Raw genomic sequence first — 21,322 nt, 5'->3', positions numbered from 1 at the left:
TACGATATAACCCCGAAGAATATGCTTGCAATTTTTCAATTTTCCTGCTGTGAGGCATAAATACTCCTTTTGACCTGTTGTCATTGTTCTAAATGATAGCCATTTTTGCGTACATCTTTATAGCTTATGAGAGTTCTTCGAGATTTACTCGAGTATAAAGCATTATTGATTATCAATTTTGTTCCATTTAGAAGCATTATACAAGCCTTTCCAGATCCTTCAATTAATTTTGCTGATCCGGAAATAGTGTTTACATTTTCCTGAAACAACTTTAGTTGTGAAAAATATTTTTTATCCTTCAAGATAGTGTGTGTTGTTCCACTGTCCAAAAGCAACTGATATTCGGAACCAACTTCAGGCATATCCATATCTTCATAAAATAAATATGAGATTAGTTTAGAATAATATATACAAACTTTTATTGATGATAGAAATTAAAAATACATGACTAGTCATTTAAAATACAGTACATAACAGAACATACTATATATTACATTAGTAGATGAGTTATCTAAGCATTGTTATTTTCTCCAAAGATGAAATCATTTCCAATTTCAGCATTGTCCATGAAAAAATCGGACACATTAGGGGTAGGGCATGGAGCATTTTCTTCATTAACATAATTTGCTTCTGCATTTTTCTCTTTGCCTTTTACAGAAGCCTGGTAAAGGTCTACCAAATGTTTGTGTGTCTTTTCCTTTTGAAGGAGCTTGTTTGTGGCTTCCAGATGACTGTCCCTTCTGTTTTTCAGAATTTGAAATTATTGTTTCTTTGTAAATTACTTCTACCACGTCCTCGGCCTTGTCCGCGATAATTTCCACGACCTTTGTAATTTCCACGTCCACCTCTTCATGTAGCATTTGCCTCGGGTGGATAAGAACTTGTTGCATTTGCCTCGGGTGGATAAGAACTTGTTGCATTTGCCTCATGATGAGTGGCTAAAGACCCAATTGGTCTAAGATTATGATTTTTCAACAAAAGATCACTATTTTGTTCCGCAACAAGCAATACACTCATTAATTCATTAAACTTTTTGAAACCTCTTTCACGATATTGTTCTTGCAACAGTATGTTGCTTGCATGAAAGGTAGTGAGTGTTTTTTTCAATCATCTGTTCATCGGTGACTGGATGGTCACAGTATCTCAATATAGATACTATCTCATGTATGGTTGAATTGTAATCAATTACAAATTTGAAATCTTAGAATCATAAATTTGTCCAGTCAATTATGCCTTAGGAAGGAGCACCCTTTTGTGGTGTCCAAATCTTTCATTAAGGCAATCCCATAATTCTTTGGGATATTCAACCATCATGTACTCAGTTTTAAGGCCTTCATGTAAATGATGCCTTAGTAACACTAAGGCTTTTGCCTTTTCTTGTTCAGTACCAGGTTTTACAACCGTCATTGCAGAAGTGGTAGTATAAGTTGTATGACCAAAGGGACTTTTATTATCTTTAATACTGTGCTCCAACCCTTGAGCTTTTAAATTTATCATGGCATCCACTTTCCATTCCAAAAAATTCTTCCCTGCTGAATTGTCTTTTCATAAGATCTACCATTTTAACTATAACAAATTACGTGATAATTAGTTTATAATAATAAATCATATGTACAACACATATGTTTAATTCTTCCATATTTATAGTTTGTTAATGAAACACGTGATAATTAAATTTATTTAACAATAATAAACCATAAATAATGTAGTTCTTTCTCCCCCTTAGTTTATTATTGTGAGTAATTATATAATTAGACAAAAATAAATCATATTAGTCGCATAAACAGCAAAACGACGACAACAACAACAGTAGTAACACTAATTATAATAATAACGCTAGTATTATACAATGATGATTAAGAACAACAAAACAACATAATAAAACAAAAACATGCTTTTAATCTACTAAAACGACAAAATAAACAAATTTCACTTGTACATCATGACAAAAATTAATATTGCTACTAACAGAACTACAAGCGCCATAATTAGAAGAAAATATTATTTTATCTTCCTTAAATCTTTCTCAAAAGTGAAGGTGTGGGTGTTTTGGTTGCCGTCGTCGGGGAACATATCGGAGAAGATGGGGGTGATTTTTTTTTTTTTTTTTTTTTTGGTGATTTTTGGATAAGAAAATGGGAAAGAATAAGGGATTTGTGGTGAAATCGGGGGAAAGATCTGTCTTTTATAGAGGTAGGTTTATCCGTTACTATCTGTACAACTGTTAAAATATCATATAATAGTCTAATGTACTGGCAAAATTATGGTCCAAATATAAATATTTATAATTGTAAAAAGTTATCACACTGGAAATGCAAGCCATAGTGGTTCGAGAGCCCTAATATTTATAAAAGATCATGGATTCGAAAACGGAAAGAAACACAAAAAGTACGTAAAAAAGAAAAATAATAAGTATAAAAAAACAGACTGCATCTTTTTGTCAATTTAGTTAATAATATGCATGCAAAGTTACTATTAAAATCAAATTTTTACGTAAAAGATGAGCATGTAATATCAACATGCATAAACAAAAAAAACATCATCATGAATAAAAAAGGGAGAATAGTAATTAATTCATATATAAGAGAATTTCTCCACTGTTGTTTTGGTACAGTAAATGTTTGAGTTTCTGTTATACAAGATCCCAAAATATGGGCAATTATAGAGCATACTCCTCAAAACATTTAGAAGTAGATAATATTTATTTGTTATAATTTTGAGAAGTAGTTATAAATATACCCGAGGAATTGGTGCTGATAACGTGTTAAAATGAAAGATTTTCTAACTATAGAATGATATAGGATATTTTATGAAAATGGAGATAGAAGAGAGTAAATAGAGCAAGTAGGAAATCCAATTGTTTTTCCTTCTTTTTTCACTAGTTCATAAAATAGTGAATCTTATTTAGGAGCAAATATTGTCATTAAAATATCTTACATAATTGTACTTTTATACAAAATATTGTCCTAATTTCGCCATTTTGTACTTCATATTTTGTCCTAAATTGTACAAAATATGAAGTACAAATTATTGTCCTAATTTTGTCAACAAAGTCTTTTAACAAACTTCATAATTGTACTTTTATACAAATTTCATTTTGGCATTTTCTCAACAAATATGAAGTTTGTTAAAAGATTTTGTTTGACTGTAAATAATTCAAAAAGGGTTTATAATATAAAATAAAAACTTAGTACATTGAATGTTCATGTTTATGTCATTTTCATATATCATTATACTACCTCCATTTTTTGTTTTAGTTGACACGTATTCTTTTTAGGGACATTTATTTTTAGTTGACACGTTTCTATTCTGGGGAAGCTTTGTAAGGATTAAATGACAAGTTTACCCTTACTTCTCCTTTCTTTCCTCCCCCACTCTCTGACCCTTGAAGACCACTCTCTCTCCTCCATAACTCACTCACTCCTCTCTCCTCTCTCCTCTCTATCAGCCATCACCATGGCTAAACATCTCAATTTCTCTGACTCTCTCTCCTCTCCTGCTCTCTGACCCTTGAAGACTCGCTCAACCACTCTCACTAAAATCATCGTAGTCAGAGGAACAACCACCGTCGCCTGAAAGTTCGGTCTATCTTCACCTTCAAGTCGCAAAACCAACTAGAGCACCTTGACCCACATTTCGGACTCCAAATCGTACCAGCCATACTCCAAACCGTCTATCTCAAGCAAAACTCTTCTACCATCCTTAGAGTAAACAACAGCCTTAGCACATTTACGAATCCCAATAGTCTGCGGCTGTGAAATACATAACAACTTAATCCAAGACTCTTTGTTTCCATACTCCTTCATTACCCACAATTCAGCATTTACAAGCATTCTATTATCGAATTCATCCAACAAGTTACCATTGAAGTGACACGAATTAATCATCAGACTAAACACTCACCTAGCTCAATCAATAAAAACGTCGAACTAAACAAACTCATAAGATTCCCATCAAAATTCGGGCATTCAATAAGCGAAAAACACTCAGTCCGAAGATCAAACCTAGCAATAAACAGACGCTCAGAATGCGACTCTTGAGTAACTACATAATGTAAACCCTCATTAACAAGATTACCATGATAATAACCGTAATAAAGATAGTACGGAATTCCTTCGATACATCTCCAACAATTATCATTGAAACTGTAGACTTGAGCTTTATTAGTGGAATCATCAAGTAGTCCAACCCCCTGAACAATCCTCAAAACCTTGTAATCGTCGTTATTGCTATCGTATCCGAACCCTAAAACCATCTTATTAAGATCAGGAACTGGAATTGTAACGGAGGGAAGTTTAAGATGCGAATTTGTGAGAGGATTGTATAAGACGACTCTGGTTTTGGAGACGGTGGAGATGCAAACGACGCCGTTGCAGGAGCCGATTAATTGGACACGTCTGTGGGGTTTTTGAGAGGGTGTTTGAGCTCCGAGAAAGAGAGGTTGTTATGGTGGAGCTCGGAAAAGTGGAAAGTCGGGTAGAAGAGGAGGAGATGATGATCGGAGTTGGAAATTAGGGATTTGTTGAGGTGAATTTTGATGAAAATGGGGGTTTTGATTAAAAAATTCCAAGATTTGCAAACGAGTTGACATCGGAGAAGTGCTTTGACGCCATTGTTGCTTCAGCTCAAAGCTTTAGGGTTTGTGAGCGTGCAGTTATAGCAACTTAGCAGCATACTTCGTATTTGATACTCCTACTGTTGTAATAGAATAGAAATGAAAGTAGTTTTCAAAAAAGAATTGAAAGTAGTGAAGGTGGACGGTTGGGAATTGAAAGTTGTGGTGGACTAAAAAGTCAAAGTTGGTAGTCTTTAATTGAAGAAGACTGTTTTGATCAGTTTTTGTCTATTTAGAGTAGACAACTTCCAATAAGTAGCGTTGACTACTTGACTTTGGGGAACTATTCCAAATGTAATTAATTAGTTTTTGTTTAAGCAACTTTGGTCGCGCAGTCTGACTAGCTGCATAAAAAATCACCAAATAAAATACTATTTTTATTTCTGAAATTTCGACTTATTTATTATTTAAGGGGCTGAAATAAAATAATTTTGACCATATTTAATGACTTATACAATATAAATAAATTAGCATATGAGATCTTATTATACTCCCCTTGTTATAAAATTTTCAAATATTAACTTTTTATAATTTTTACTTATACATAACCGAATATATTCATGGTCAAAGATGTTCATTGGAGACCGCGCAAATGCAAATTGAGTCGAATTTTCAGGAACGGAGGAAGTATGATGTAAGTGTGGTTGGTAAAGTGAGTAAAAGTGGGGATGAGAGAGAATGTGAAAAATATTGAAATATAATGTGAGGGAACCACTAGTGGGGTAGAAGATAATAAAATATTGTGAAATGTTTTAAAAAAAGGAAATGAAGCAAGTAATAAGATACGGCCGCAAAAAAAAAAAAAAAAAAAAAAAAAAAAAAAAAAAAAAGTAGAGAAAGTAATAAAATACAGAGGAAGTTGTAGCTAGCAAGTGAGAGAAGCAATAAAGCATCTCAATGTGAAGGAGTGCTAAGTGTTGATTATACTAAAATACATTGCATCTGATATTGTTATTGTGGTGGTGGTCATAATATACCCGAAATTATTGCTAGTGGACTTGTTTTTGTCCCTGTCTATCAAGAGTCAAGAGTTCAAGACCGTGAATTTCCCCCTTACTGTTGAGGAGGGATTTTCCACGTAAAAATCTTATATGTTGCTTATTTGTAGTTCCGTATTTTATTATTATTCCCGATATTGCGATTATTTGTTGCTGCGCTCCCAACAGATGCCACTTAAAAATTATACACCGTACCTTTTATATAGGTTGGTTTCTTGTCTTGTTGAATTTGTTATCTCATTAACTTTGTTTTCTTGTAGTGCCGATTCTGATCGTCTTGTCGTGTCGTGTCAGATATTGACAGCTCTATAATTTATCTTTAGCATGACTCAATTTTAAAATAAACCTGACGTAGTCCGATCTCATCGAACTTGACCCAAACACTCGATTTTACCTCTATTTCTTAAATTAGTTAGAGAAAATCCAATGGTTGTAGATAGGTACTTGCTTGCAATTTTAAATAACCCCTCTGCGTTTTTAAGGGCCTCATACCATACCTTTAGGCACATAGTTTTAGACAAAAAATTTAATATATAAATGGATATGGTTAGAAATAAAAAATTTTGGTAAAGTAAGAGAGAGAAATATGAATTGGGACCATTAGGAACAATGTAAGAGGAGAAATATTGTAAAACAAAAACTTTTGCATGCCCCCGTTTTACAGTAATTTACTGTACTTCGAGCATTTCACATGTGTGAATAGTAATATTAGTTTTTTTTAAAAAAAGTAACCCTTATTTTTACAAAAGTGACCCATATTTTACAAAAGTGACCCATATTTTCACAAAAGTTATCCATAATCTCACCTGTTTTTTGTTTATTTTTTTCAAAAGTGACTCATGTTTTAACAAAAGTGACCCATACTTTCAGAAAAGTTATACATTAAAATTACTTATAACAATGCATAAAAACATAGAAATATCAACAAAACAAACAAAAAAGTTAAAAATTAAAAAATTTGGTCACAAAATTCTAAAAATGTAGCTTCAATTTTTTCGTTTGAACTAGTAGGAGGAGCAATTATCTCATTCTTTGGAATCTTAACATTTGCCATTATAATCGAAAAATAAAATTAAAATAGAAACTAGATGAACATACCTTAAAAAATAAAATAAAAAAAATAGATAAACGTATATCTCAAAATTGGTTGTAGAAGAAGAATAAATGAACAAAACAACAAATTTAAGTAAGGAAAAAAGAGAACGAAATTGTAGAACAAAAGTTGGAGAAATAGGGAGAGAGAAAAAGAACACAAGAAAGAGAAAGAGAAGTAGGGAACCAGGCGGAGATAGAAAAATAGAAAAATAAAAATTCTTTCCAAAAACTTCTGTCACACAGTAAGTTAATATAAACCAGATTTTTTTAAAAGTTTGTCATTATAAAATCATAGTGGGGTTAAAAGGAATAGAGAAAAAAATATGATTTGGTCAGGACGGTAATTTTCAATAACCATTATTAAACTATCATTATAATTAGTTTTATATATAATAAAAAATCTAAAAATATAGTTCACAAATTTTGATCAAGATAGAGGATTAAGAAAGATATGTTAGATATAAAATGATGTAGAAAATGATCAAAAATTCAAAATTATGTTAAGAATGTTTCTTTCTAGCCAAAAAAAAAAAATTAAAAAAAAAAAAACCTAAGTACACACCAATAGATGACGTCATTGTTGGTGTGTCTTTTACTCCCTCCATGTTTAAATAAAATGAAACATGTGATTAATTTATTTAAAAGGAGGGAAAGGGGGGACCCGATTTTTATTTAAAGAGGAGAGAGAATCTGAAATTTTGGGGGTAAAAATTTTCCCTCCTAAAATTTCACTCATTTTTTAAAATTTTCAATTTTCACACCAATTGTTTCCCTCCACTTGAATTTTTCATTCAAGGGAGAGTATTTAAACAAGCTGCCAGAACACATCATTAAAAGTTCACATACAAACCAAAAGCTCCTTAACTAAATTACACCATTTTTTGTTCACAAAAGTCAGAACTAAGCTACCATCCTAAACCTAATAATTATTGCAAGGTCAAAAGCAGCATCTTTCATCTCCTTGGGTTTTTCTGGTTCACCTTCAGCACTTCAAAAAAAACAGCCACCCCCACTTCATTACCAGTCCTCAAATCTGTGGAACTAAACATCATTAGATTATCAAACATGGCAAAAATTTTCGATGATGATTTTTTTCAGCATTGATCAAATGCTAACTGATGAAGGCAATGTGGAAGACAGTGATTCAAGCACCATTGAAGGAACTCATAACATTGAAGAAAATGTGTTACATGAAGAAGCCATGCAGCAACCCAAAGGCAGTAAACAGCTTAATGTTTCACAAAAAAAAGAAATTGTTGATGATATTCTATTGAAGCTAGAAGGTGGGGAAATTGCCACGAGGCTTTTTATCACAGCAAGCAGTGAAGTTCAATGTACACAAATCAACAATTCAGAGGTTATTCAAAGGCATAAAGACACAAATGGCAGTGGGGAATGTGATATATGTCAAAAGCAAGAAGCTTGACAAAACTGGACCCAAACCAACAGAGTACACAAATGAATTTCTGCAATCAGTCTGTAATCCCCCGTATTTTTAAATATTTTATAAATAAAATTTTATTTTATTAATAATATTTATTTGTATTTTTCCAGAATTTAATTTTCAAATTATTAATTTGGGTCAAAAATAAATCTAGGCTAAATTATTTTATGAACCTATATCCTACAATCCATTGTTATAAAAACAAAGCCTAACCTATTTGTTTATTTAATTGGCCCATTATTTTCATGAGGCCCAATTCTACCCTACAATTCTCTCCTATAAATACCCCATGAATCCCCAAATTTTCCCCGCACAAAAAGGTTAGTCTTATTTTCTTCCTCCTTTATTTCTTATTATTTTCATAAAGCTTATGTAATTGATTTTTGGGTTTTGGTTTTTATTGCTTGAAATTAGTTTATTTAGTATCAAAATCATGTTTTTGATGTTTTAAACTAATAATTTCAGATTATAATTGTTGTTTTTAATTTTCAGATTTTGTAATTTTAAACCTAGGTTTTAATTTAGTTAAATTGGAATTTTAGGGTTCTAATGATCAATTAATTTGGGGCTTTTATTCCTATTGAATTTATAATGATTAATTAAGCATAAAAACAAATTTTTAGTTTTCCGTAATCAACTTTGATCTCCGTTCTTATTTTTTTTTTAATCACGTTTAGATTCTAACTCGTTCGATTTTTGTAAAAAAAAGTGTTTTTCGTGTGTAAACGACGTTTTAATATGGTTTTCGGGCAGTTTTTGATTTTTAACGAAGGTTTAATGTTTAAAATAAATTTTCAGATTTTTATAAAGTTCTAAACTTGCTGTAATTTTATGAATAAGTATGTATTTTAATGTTTTTATGTAGGAAATTTTAAGAATAATATATAAGCTTTTAATTCTAGCAAAAAGGAAGGTTTTAAAGTGTTTTTTAATTGAATTTTGAAGGTTTGATTGAGTTTTTATGAAACTAATTGAATTCTAATTATATATATCTCAAGTTTAGATTGTTGTATTCGTACATTCTACTATTAAATTAAATTTTCAGATTTTTAATCTTGGTTTTAAGGATTTTAAATCATGATTTATGATGGATTTTTAAGTTTTAAACATACTAACCTACTACATAATGATTATTTCAAGAAGAGATATTTATGAGGTTGTTTTATATTCTTAAATTAAATTTCCAGATTATAATCCTTACTTTAAAGTTTCTGGAATTTTATGTTATAAGTTATATTTTCATGATTTTAACATATAGACATATAGTTGAACTATTGAATTATTACCTTTGACTATTGTGAGTAATTTAAAAGCATTATTTCAATGGTTTAAGGGGTTTTAAAGTAAGTTAGTATTGTTGTAAACTATATTGCTTGGGTATTGATTGGATTATTATTGTTTGGTTAAGGAGAGGACTTTGTAGAAGGCGATTTCTAGTTCCTAAAGTGGCCAACCAACTCGTTTACTCAAGGTACGTACAAGGATACGAAAACCTTGAATTGACTCTAGAAGCATGTTTAAGGACTTGGAAGACTTAGAATCATGTTAGGATACTTGTAGATTGGATGAAATTGTTTGGTAGTGAGTTTGATTGATGATTAATGTGATGATTGGTTTGATTCATGTATGAGAAATGCGTATTAATTTTTCTTGTAAATATCATGTATGCAATAACTTGCAAGGTGAGCTTAGAGACAAAGGTACAAGAATATATGGAATGAATTATTATATTACTCTTTCATGATTATTGAAATGGAATGAGTAAAGGGAGATTTAAAGTCTTATGAGACGAGGTTGAGGATTGAGGTGCCTTATGCACTTAAGGTGTTTACACACCGAGGTAGTTAAAGGATTTAATACTAAAATTGTTTGTCACTAATAAATCAAGAATTGAATTGGAAATTTGAATTGTTTGAATGATGGATGTATTACATTTGAGTCATCACCAAGTTTAATCTTGTAAATCACGTAAAGTGCAATATGGATGAGCAATAAAACTCTGGATTTGTGCACATCTAGAGTATTGACAATCAGGGGTTGGGGTTCACGGGGTATTAGCCGTGTACTTTCTAGAGGCCGTCTGATCTACGAGTCTCTTGTTTACGAATGTTTTTCTAAACTATAAGGAGTTAGATGAGATCTCGTACTAGCTATGGCCACGGTGTCGCGCCCGCCTGCCATTGGATGTTTATTGATGTTTCCGAAATGAGGCATGGGGTTTTTCTTTTATTGATGTTCCAAATTGGAGCATGGGGAGACAACCTTGTCTATTGCTTAATCCAATCAACAAATGGAATGAAATGAATTATTGTTAGTAATAAGTGAAGTCTTAGTAATGTTAACAGTTAAGGCGTGTGTTTGAGTCAATAATTAGATTTTGTGTGCTGATTGATTTTTAGTAACATGTTAGGGATTCTTTGTTATAATTCGTAGCTTGTATGTACTCAGCGTTGCTGATTGCGTGCTTTTGTGTTTCTCTTTCCTGGTCATGGCCTTCGCCTTTTCAATGACCTTGTAATGATCCAATTTTTACACTTGTAATATTAGGGAGCAGATTAATCACAGGTTTATACATAATCAGAACTTGCATCAAAGTGGTGGGATTTTAAGTGGAGTGTTGGATATTTCCACAGTATATTTCGTTTCATAAGTTTGGATTTATTTTAACTCTGGTTTGATTTATTTATTACTTTTATTGGGTTTTGAATAAGGGCCTTAATGGTTCCGACTTGTAAGACTAAATTTGGTTTTGGATTTTGGTTTTGAAACTTATTTATAACCGAGTTAATTTTTTCCGCTGCTAAATTTCTGAACTAGCCTTAACGTTTGAACACGTGGCCGTAGCACGTCAGTAAGGCTCTTGCAAATTGTTAAAGGCATTTACAGGTTTTTTAAAGAGAGAATTATTGGGGTGTTACACAGTCCCTTTGTACAAAAGGACAACTGAGAGAAGCTGTGGAGCTGTTCTCAAAATCTCACATGTCACCTTTCACAAGTTAAAAAAAAAAGGGAGGCTCAGAACACATACAAGCACAATCACCCAGCCCTGACATCCAACCACAAGATAGCAAGACTGAAATGGGTTTTAAGTCATCTGCTGCCTGCTGCAGAGAATGCTAACCCTAAGTTTGAGGATATGCAGCAATTCATATACATAGATGAAAAATGGTTCTACTTGAATCCAGAAACAAGGAGTACTTATCTGTTGCCAAATGAACCAAACCCATACAAGTGCCAACAGTCCAAAAAGATTCAAGGTAAAAGGCATGTTCATGGTAGTCATTGGCAAGCCAATTTTTTGATACCCATGGACTAGTGCTACATGATGGAAAGTATAGAATCTTTCCATTTGTTTATGAGAGCACTGCAAAGAAAAAAGAAAAAACAAAGAGGCTGGAGCTGTGGAAATTAAGGCAACACAGAATGTAAACAAGGAGGCAATCAGGGCAATGCCTCTCAACAATGTAATTCCAGCCATAAAAAGTAAATGGCCACCCCATCTGTCTAAGGACATATGGATTCAGTGGGATAATGCCAGACCTCATCAAATTCCTAAGGATGAGGAATTCATTGCTGCATGTCAGTCACATTGGTTCAACATTCAGTTCATTACCAGCCAGCACAGTCACCTGACTTAAATGTGCTAGATCTTGGCTTGTTCAATGTCATACAGCCCATACAGTACCAGTCATTCCCTAAGAACTTGGGGGAACTCATAGCCAAGGTCAAAGAGGCTTATGACTTGTTTAATCCAGTGTTGAACAAGCACTGTTGGATAACACTACAATGTTGCATGGAAGAAATACTCAAGCATCTAGGGGGGAATAATTTTACCCCACCACACAAAGGGAAGAAAATGCTGGAAAGACTTGGCTTGCTTCTAGAATAAATAGAGGTGGACAGGAATGTGGTTTAACAAGCTGTTGATTATCTCAACACTTTATTCATATCAACAGGTGAAGGAAATGAAGATGATGAAGGCATGCAAGTTGATGCAGACTAAACACATCTCAGACACATGAGGAAGGTGACAGTGAGACTGCCACACATAACCAATGAAGAGCATGAACCAACTGGAAAACTAGTAGGTAGTCTTTTATGGTTTTAGTTTGACAACTGTTTGAGTTTCATTGGTTAGGTGTATTTTGTTTAAATTCAGGGTTAATATTGTAAGGCAGTCTTAACTAGCTTCTTTTGAACATGTAGAACCTTTTGAAAAACTTAATGATATCAATTGTGGTTGCTTTATGTACAAGAAGTGATTACATTATGTTTTTCACTGTGATACATAGACACACACTAGTTTAAATCCATCAGAGGGTGTTGCTTTATCACATAAATTGCATAAGTGGTTCCCTCAACAACAACTTACAGTTGAAGTTGTTGGAGCAATTCCAACTTATGAAATTTTTTTGTCAAATGAGTCCCTTCATCACTTGGATTTTCACACACAGACACTACATTAAGGGACTCCTAGATCAACACTACTAGAAAACAGCTTGATTCTGACGGAAATAATCCGTTGGAATCAGTCGAAATTTCGTCGGAATGTTTTGTCACAAAACCCTTCGTAGGAAATTCGACCTTTTCTGATGGAAGGCTTGTTTCCGACGGATTTATTTATGTCGGCGCTTTTTTTGACTTTAATTGAGATTTTGTCGCAATTTTTCAACGAAAAATATTCCATTGGAATATACCTCTTCCGACGGAAATTTCCGTCGGAGTTGGAGAGGTTTCTGACAGAAATTTCCGTCGGAAAAGTCAATAAAAAAACAAAAAAAAAAAAACAGCTCCCACCAACCCCGCCACCAGCCCACACCACCCACTACCACCAGCTGAGGAAGTAGTGGCCTGGCCAGCCTGTGATGCTGCTGTTCCTGTGCTCGTAGTCGTGTCTTGCAAGGAGGCAGTGGCATGACCTTGCTTGTCATCTAAGGCTGTGCTCGTAGGATCTTGAACACCACCCATATCCTCGTCGTTACCATGGTGTACCTCATACACTGCATTGTCAATACACTCCTCATACTCCACAAAATCATCATGGACCTTATAATTCAAACCATTACCATGAGACTCAATGTTGACATCTGCTGGTGTAGCAAATGGAAACACATCCTCAATAAATTTGACGTCCCGAGACACAAAAAAAAATTGGATTCAAGATCATATAATCCCCATCCTTCCTTCCCAAATGGATAACCCACAAAAACACACTTTCGACTCCGACTCGCGAACTTGTCACCATTAGAGTTTTCTGATTATGTGCAAAACATAGACACCCAAAAGTACGAATGACATCAAACATGGGGGGTTTATTAAAAAGGATTTCAAACGGAGTTTTATTTTGCAGCAATGGAGTAGGAGTTCGATTAATTAGGTGAACCGCGACAAGGACACACTCACCCCAAAAATAAATGGGTAATTGTGCTTGAAATCTCAAATCTCTGGCAACTGACAGAATATGTTTGTGTTTCCTCTCAACCCTCCCATTTTGTTGCGGAGTACCCACACAAGAGGTTTGGAATATTATACCCGTGACATCAAAAAATTCACGTAAACAATTAAACTCCGTACCATTATCACTTTGCACAATTTTTATAGTTTGAGTGAATTGTCTTTCTACCATAGCAACAAACATAAAAAACATACGGAAAACCTCTGTTTTACCATTCAGCGAATAAATCCAAACATCTCTAGAATAGTCATCAACAATTTTCAAGAAATAACGAGCTCCGCACGACGAAACATGTCTATACGAGCCCCACAGATCACAATGAATTTTTTAAAAATTCGAGATGCTTTATTATCACTCAAGGGAAAACTATCTCTAGGATACTTAGCACGCATACATACTTCATATACTTTATTTAAATAAGCCTTGCCACTAACGGTGGGAAGCAACTTAACTACTTTCTTGGAAGGATGACCCATACGACGATGCCACAACTCCAAGTCAGACTCTACAACATTAGTACTCACATGATGCACCGAATCCGATTTGCTAAAATAATACAATCCGTCCCTCCTAGCTCCCGTTCCAATCGGCTCCTTCGTTTGGTCCTGTATAGCACACATATAAGCATTAAATTGGACAATACAATTAAGGTCATCACTAAGTTGTGAAACTGAAATTAAGTTACAACTCAAATTAGGAACATAAAGCACCCCGGTGAGGGTGATTTTATCCGACAAACGAATATAGCCAACAAGAGAGGCCGACACTGTTTCACCATTAGGCAACCCAACCGGACACTCAAATCTTGTTGTGTCAAAAAGCCAAGACTTTTCTCCGGTAACATGATGAGTAGCTCCTGTGTCAATAATCCAAGAGGTATCATCAAACTTACCACTCAATCGATTATCGAAAATTGTAGCATTACCCATCAATCCTGTAATCGCTTTCCACTGCTAACTTGAAAATATCCGACCCGAAGCAAAGGAACCCGAGTCGTCCGAACTTGAGCCACCGCCCGTGACTGCATTGGCCTTCACCGGAGCACCACGACCACGACCAGCCGAAAGTTGCCCCCCTAGCTGCCAGCAGCCCCTTCCGGCCAACCATGCTTGTTATAGCAGCGACTTTCTTCGTTGCCCCGCTTTTTACAGAAATTGCACACTTTGTCCGACCAACACTTCACGGTTTCATGACCCACCTTCTTACACTTCTCACACACCGACACCTGCCGATCAGAACCACCACGACCCCTCCCAGCACCAGTCCGTACAGCAAAGCCGAGAGCAGGGGAAGTTTCTTCTTTGAGGCGTGAGATACCTCTAACCTTCTCTTTTTGCGAAACTTGCTGGTAAGCCCTGTTAAGAGAAGGTAGGGGATCTTGCGAGAGCAGTGTGGAATGTATAGAAGCATAATAATCAGAGAATAAACCCAACATAAATTGTTAAAGACGATCCCCATCACGCCTATGCGCGTGTTGTCTCCCTACATGACATGAACATTTCCCACACTTGCAAGCGATTAAGGGTTCTAGGCGATCAAGTTCATCCCACAAAACAGACAATCGACTATAATACACCGCAACCATCATTGATTTCGATTGTTCACAACTATTAATATCGGACTTAAGCTGTTGAATTCTAGGGCCATTAACAAGGCAAAAACGCTCATATAAATCATCCCACAATTTCTTAGCATTATCATAATGAGAAAGCATAGACTTTACCTCGGGGTCAATAGTATTCATGAGCCAAGAAACCAACATACAATGAATTGTAACCCAATCCTCCTTCGTACACGGTGGGGTGAAGGTGATGATACTACCATCAAGTAAACCAAACTTCCGGCGAGAGCACAACGCAATTCGCACGGTATGAGACCAATCATGAAAATTGTCTAATTTGAGACGTTGTGAAGTGATGTAATCCCCTGGACGATCTTGCGGTCCAAGGTAGAAAGGAGAAGTCGCTTCGATTTTTTTGGGTGGTGAAGATGGTGTCTCGCCACCGCCGGTCATCGTGGATCACAGAGAAAAGCAAAAAAAAAAAATTTTTAATGAGGCTCCGATACCATGTTAAATTGGTATAAGCTTACTGCTTGCCTTTCATTGAACTATTAATTCTAATATATACAACCTAAACCTAGAAGTACCTTAACTTAGGTAACTTAGGAATTAGGAAATAATATCAAAGATAAACCAAAAATATCCACCAAAATATCCCCAACATATCTCAATAGATATACATATCTCCATGATTTAAAGAAAAAAAAGTAAGTATAGACTTTCTGGGATTAGAGTGCCGAGATATGCTAGCGTTTGCATATCTCTCAGTTATAAGCCTGCAATTTTTCAACTCAAAATGAAAGAAATAATGAATTTGGATCAAACTTATTGTTACAAGCAAGTCAGTCAGTCAACATCCTACATAAACCAAAGACAACACAAAACCAGACTGTAGAACTAGGGAAATTTCACAACTCGTTGGGTTTCCATATGATCAAACTACCCGTAGAGCTTCTTCTAACAGCAAGAGCAAGCTGCACGCTGAACAGCTTGTTTCAACAAGCATGCACAACAAGCTAAACTTCTTCATCAAGATCATATTCCATCACTTTTTCCCAGGATTTGAGTGTCTTATCTTCAGTATCAGTTTTATACAGTGCCAGGCGGTTTATTTTGAAGCTCAAGTTGCCAAGGCTGTCGTCCAATGCATTAGCTCTCTCTTGAGCTTTCTTCTTCTCTTCATCAGTTAAATCCGCATAAAGAAGGCTCATGTGTGGCATGTAAGCTGCACAATTACATGTAGATGTAGATAATCAGAGAAGAGAGAACATAGTTCAGTAGAATAATCAGGCTAGTATTTTAGTAAACTGTCATCATATCTGTATATATGATAGATAATATCTGTGGAAATAAAAGAGTCAATCATCCAACTTTTTCAAAGATACTTCTGTTTAAAGGAGCACAAACTTTAACCAAATAGAAAAAACGGATTTAATGTTGCAGAGGGAGCGCAAACTTTTAGTTAAAAAAAAAAAAAAAAAAAAAAAAAAACGGATTTAAGGTTGTGGAGTTCAACATTCAGAGTGATGATGTAATTACAAATGCAACAATGTTCAAAGTGAGCTTTTGAATGAACTAAAAACATCTGTAATCAATAATGTATTTCGCAATGACAATAACTCATGATTGCCTAGAATTCATAATCTGCACAAATTATGAATCAACAAGGGTTATCGATCAAATAACCAGAAAGTTAAGGTATGTCAATGGATTGCAGAGTATAGAAGTATCAGAACAGCATTGTTCTGTAACTTCGGAACTCTGCTTTTCTTCCTGTTTGGACTTTATATATATAATTAGGGGTTTCAGGACATTAAAAATAATGGTTTCAGTAAAATTCTATACTCATCTTCTAAAGATAAGTACCCCAACTTCCCAAATTAACACTTTGTTTGGATAGAGAGAAATGGAAGGAAAAGAAGAGAAGAGAAAGGGAGAGGGACAAATTCTCTTGTTTGGGTAAAGGATGGGGGAAGGAAGGGGAAGGAGAGGGAGGATCCATTTTTCCTCTCTCTTTACGGTGTGTTTGGATTGAATGAAATGGAGGGAGAGGAAGGGAAGAGACATGGAGAGATGGGGTATCTTTCATTTGCATAACAAATGAGGAAGGAAAGGAATTGGAGGGGAGAGAAATAGAAGGATTAAATTGTACGAAATTGATCCCTCCATCAATGGAGAGATTTGGAAGGAAAACTCACCATTCTTCCCTCCCCTCCTCTTCTTCTCTCTCCTCTTCTTTTCCTTCTCCTTTCTTTATCCAAACACATTGTTAATAAGCATAATCTCTCCAAAATTAGAGAAATTTAGAGGAAAAATGGAGCTCACCTCCCCCTCCCTTTCTTTTCCCTTCCCTTCCTCCTTCCACCCCCCCTTCCTTTCCTTCTTTTCTATCCTAACAAAGCGTAAGTGAAGATATAGATGTTTTAAAATTCTAGTATTTTTGGCCAATAAAAGTTTAAATCTACTGCTGTATGAAGTAATACCATGGAGAACATACATTTATCTCATCTAGAGCCATATCCATCAATTTAATTAAAATTAATATGAAGCAGTATCCCATTCAACTTACGTGTGGCGCGATTATAACCAAAATGTCCACAGCAATGATCACTAGTTTCAACTAACTGTACAAAGAAATCAAAAACCATTTCAAGTCAGACATTATGAAGTAACGTATTGCTTTATCACAACTTAAATTCATCATTAGAAGATCCAATTTAAATAATGACTTTCACTTGTTTGATCAAAATTTAGTTAATTTGCTTGTAACTTCTAATACTCAAAACTCGATTTTGCTAAACATATTTGAAATCCGCAATGTAAACAAAAATAACAGTTGGTCAAACAAGCCAAGTGAACATCTCAGAGCCAATTGATTGCCTTGAAAATCATTCTTAAGAAAAGTTCCTTACATATGACACAAACCAATAAATCAACATTCAATTGAATAAATTACATTTTTCATTTTTTTAAAGAGTCATCTGAATCATAAACAAAAAAGCAACAGTATCCAACATCACAGATTATTTACCAAATTCTTCAATCAATTGAAATACTCGTATTTCTAATGACTACTTCCTCGGCTATCTGTTTTCTTTAATCAAAATATGTATATAAAAATCGCGTCTGTTCATGTACAACTTATTCCATTACGGAGTAACATCTTTTGGCAAAGAATAAATTTGATATACTACTTCTATTGTTTTTCTAATCACAAAAGACATTAGAAAACAGATATTAATAAAAATATCTGAGGGGTGATGTCAAGGAGGAGGTAAACACACTGATAAAAGAAAGTTCCAGTGGAGACACCCCTACCATGAGCAGTAAACGCCTTCAACCCTTTACACGCTGATTTAAATTTATCAACGGCATCTTCCGGATTCAGTGTGATGGCCCCCACAACAGTAACATGAGGATCAAAATCAGGACCGTTGAATTCTGATCGGAGGGTGTTCATCACATTTTTCACCCTCTGCTTTACATCTTCTGATGGGAGTCCCCACACCGAATACACGTCTGTTTGGGTCGCCATTTCTTTCTCTCTACAAATTTGACTTTTTTTTTTTTTATTTTTTTATTTATGAGAATTGTAGGAATTTGTTTGAGTGTTATTGGGATTTTGAGGATTGTAATGAAGAAATGGGGGATTTTGTTCTGATTAGCAAGTGGGAAATTGAATATTTGGTTTTGTTATTTTTTAACTTGTGAGAGGTGTCAGATTGCTGGTTCAGTAAGGTTCTCCGCCTTTCCTTAAACCAAATTGCAATATTACGTTTGTGGTTGATTTCTTCAATTATTTTAATGAACTGGAGTAATAGCTAATATTGCTAACGTTTTCGAAGTTATCAATTAGAAAGAATTAATAAAATAACTAATTGGACAATGCACTTCTAAAATTATGTACTTTATATAGCTATATTAGGGTACGTATTAGGTAGAGGTGTCAAAACCAAACCGAATTGAATCGAACAAAACATTCGTTTTGAATTGTAATTGATCCGATTTGATCTGAAAAATTCAACACCCAAACCCGATCTTTAACTGAATTAAACTCAACCTGAATCCTAATTTGACCCGGTTTGAACTTAACCCGGCACCGATTTGACCCGACTTGAACTCAACATGAAACCAATTTGACTCAAATTGAACTCAAACCGAACCGGTTTGATCCGATCAATGGCGGATCTAGAAAGGCACAAGGGGCAACACATGCTACCCCTGAAAAAAAAATGTTGATCAAAGAGAACTATTATTATGGATAGCAAGTCTCTTTGATTCAACCATATCAAATTAATTGTACTTTGTACCAACTTTCGCTGCTATTAGCTTTAAATTAAAGAGACTTTTTTTTTTTTTTTTGACAAAGCTTTTTTGTTTTTTTAATAAAACTTTTGCTTCTTCTTTATATGTTTGCAAAACTAATTATGTATTCAACTTTCTTTTTTAGGGAGTCTTTCATTTAATTTATGAAAAATCAAGCATTATAATTTATGATTTTTATATTATAAAATAAATATATACTTATACTTTCATTATTTTTTATTCATCGTAAATTGATATATACTTATACTTTCCCTTCACCTCTGATTTCTCCATATTCAGATTTTGCCCGAAAGCTACTTTTACTAGTAGAAAAATATTAAAGGGCACTGGTTCAAAACTCCCATATAGCACCAATTTTGAACCGGTGTACATTTGAGGGATGCCAAACAAAAAAAAAAACTTTAGCAGCGGTTCAAAACCGGTACCAATAACGTGTATTTGCACCGGTTCTGTTCAAACCGGTGCGAATAATGGCCCAAAAAAATAAAATAAAAAAACTTTTGGCACCGGTTCTGTTCAAACCGGTGCGAATAATGGCCCAAAAAAATATAAAAAAAAATAAAAATTTTGACACCGGTTTGATTCAAAACCGATGCCCTTAATGCCCCAAAAAAATAAAAAAATAATTTTTTTTTTGCATTTTTTTCACTTAAATTGATATATACACACTAACATATATATAAAGTTACATATTTTCATTAAAAAAGGTTGTAATATTACAATTTTCGTCCAAAAAAATAAAATAAAATAAAATACAAGGTCACACACAAATAAAATAAAATTGAAAAAAAAAACAAATTGCAACAACAATATATGACAATAAACACCTGTAGCTGCGAGTCCACTATGCTGAAGCTCTTGGCACTCCCATTGTGGGTGATTATAAGTAAATTAATCATAACAGAGTCCAATTGATGGAACAATGCCAAAGCAGAACATTCTTTATCAAAAGAACCAAGTAAGAGGCACTATTAAAGTCAAATGCAGTAACAAGATGGATTTACAAAGATAATCTTAAACCTTAACATCTTTGCAAGAATTTTAGAGTGAAGCAAGCACAGTGTATGCTCGTTTAAGCATTAAAGTGGGAGGGGGGGGGAGCATGAAAGACGAATCAGTAGTATATAGACATACAGAGTACAAATATTCGACAGCCCTCTCAGGGTTGTTATAAGCAGCATGCAAAGCACGAACAACAGTAACCCTGTCCCAACTTCCTCCACCCATATCAAGAATTTGCTGAATGGTGCTCTCCAAATCGCTTCCCGTAACTAAATTAGATGCAACCTAGCCATAGACATTTGCGTCCCCTCTGCATACAAGTAATTAAGTTCGTATTTATTCATAAGTTCCACAAATTAGTGATTTTGATGAAAAACATTGCTTAGAATATCTAAGATATGGTTAAAACTCACGAAGCAGCAGCAGCATCAGTCAAGGGACTCACGGAAGCTGCAGCAGGAGGTTCTGTAGCTGTCTGCGTCCTAACATAACAAAATAGTATTTATAAGCACAGTAACAAAGATTATGTATCATACAAGCCTAGAAACTTTCAGTATTGAATATTAATAATAATAATTGGTACACCAAAGCACGAAGAAAAAGAAAATACTTCAAGAACTTACTGAGCTTGAGGTGCAACTGTTGCAGGCACAGTAGCCGTAGGCGTAGAGGTTGTGCTTTGAGGCTGAGCCTACAAATGTGAGCCACTTGTTATACCATAGGACAAACATGAACTACAAAAAGTAAAAAGTTAAAAATTCACCCATTTGTATATAAAGCAGTGAATTCTCTGATAAATTTGATTGCATGCTCCTTAACCTCAAAT

General features: G+C 34.4%; 2 protein-coding genes across 2 annotated transcripts; both read right to left on the bottom strand.

Moving 5' to 3' along the window:
- Nucleotides 1-511: 511 nt before the first annotated feature.
- LOC110715164 (F-box protein CPR30-like) lies at nucleotides 512-4,255 on the bottom strand. The gene is made up of 3 exons (XM_021893732.1): nucleotides 3,893-4,255; nucleotides 3,634-3,800; nucleotides 512-740 (listed from the first exon to the last, which is right to left on the bottom strand). The coding sequence occupies exons 1-3, from the start codon at nucleotides 4,253-4,255 to the stop codon at nucleotides 512-514; spliced, it is 759 nt and encodes a 252-aa protein (XP_021749424.1).
- An 11,710-nt stretch (nucleotides 4,256-15,965) lies between these two features.
- LOC110715166 (cyclic phosphodiesterase-like) lies at nucleotides 15,966-19,025 on the bottom strand. Its single transcript, XM_021893733.1, has 3 exons — nucleotides 18,401-19,025; nucleotides 17,738-17,792; nucleotides 15,966-16,393 (listed from the first exon to the last, which is right to left on the bottom strand). The coding sequence occupies exons 1-3, from the start codon at nucleotides 18,701-18,703 to the stop codon at nucleotides 16,185-16,187; spliced, it is 567 nt and encodes a 188-aa protein (XP_021749425.1). The 5' UTR covers nucleotides 18,704-19,025; the 3' UTR covers nucleotides 15,966-16,184.
- Nucleotides 19,026-21,322: the final 2,297 nt, after the last annotated feature.

The sequence above is a fragment of the Chenopodium quinoa genome, unplaced genomic scaffold, assembly GCF_001683475.1.
Source record: "Chenopodium quinoa cultivar QQ74 unplaced genomic scaffold, ASM168347v1, whole genome shotgun sequence".
NCBI classification, from domain to species: Eukaryota; Viridiplantae; Streptophyta; class Magnoliopsida; order Caryophyllales; family Amaranthaceae; genus Chenopodium; species Chenopodium quinoa.
The sequence above is the reverse complement of the archived record's forward strand: the minus strand, read 5'-3'. Positions and strand labels throughout refer to the sequence as shown.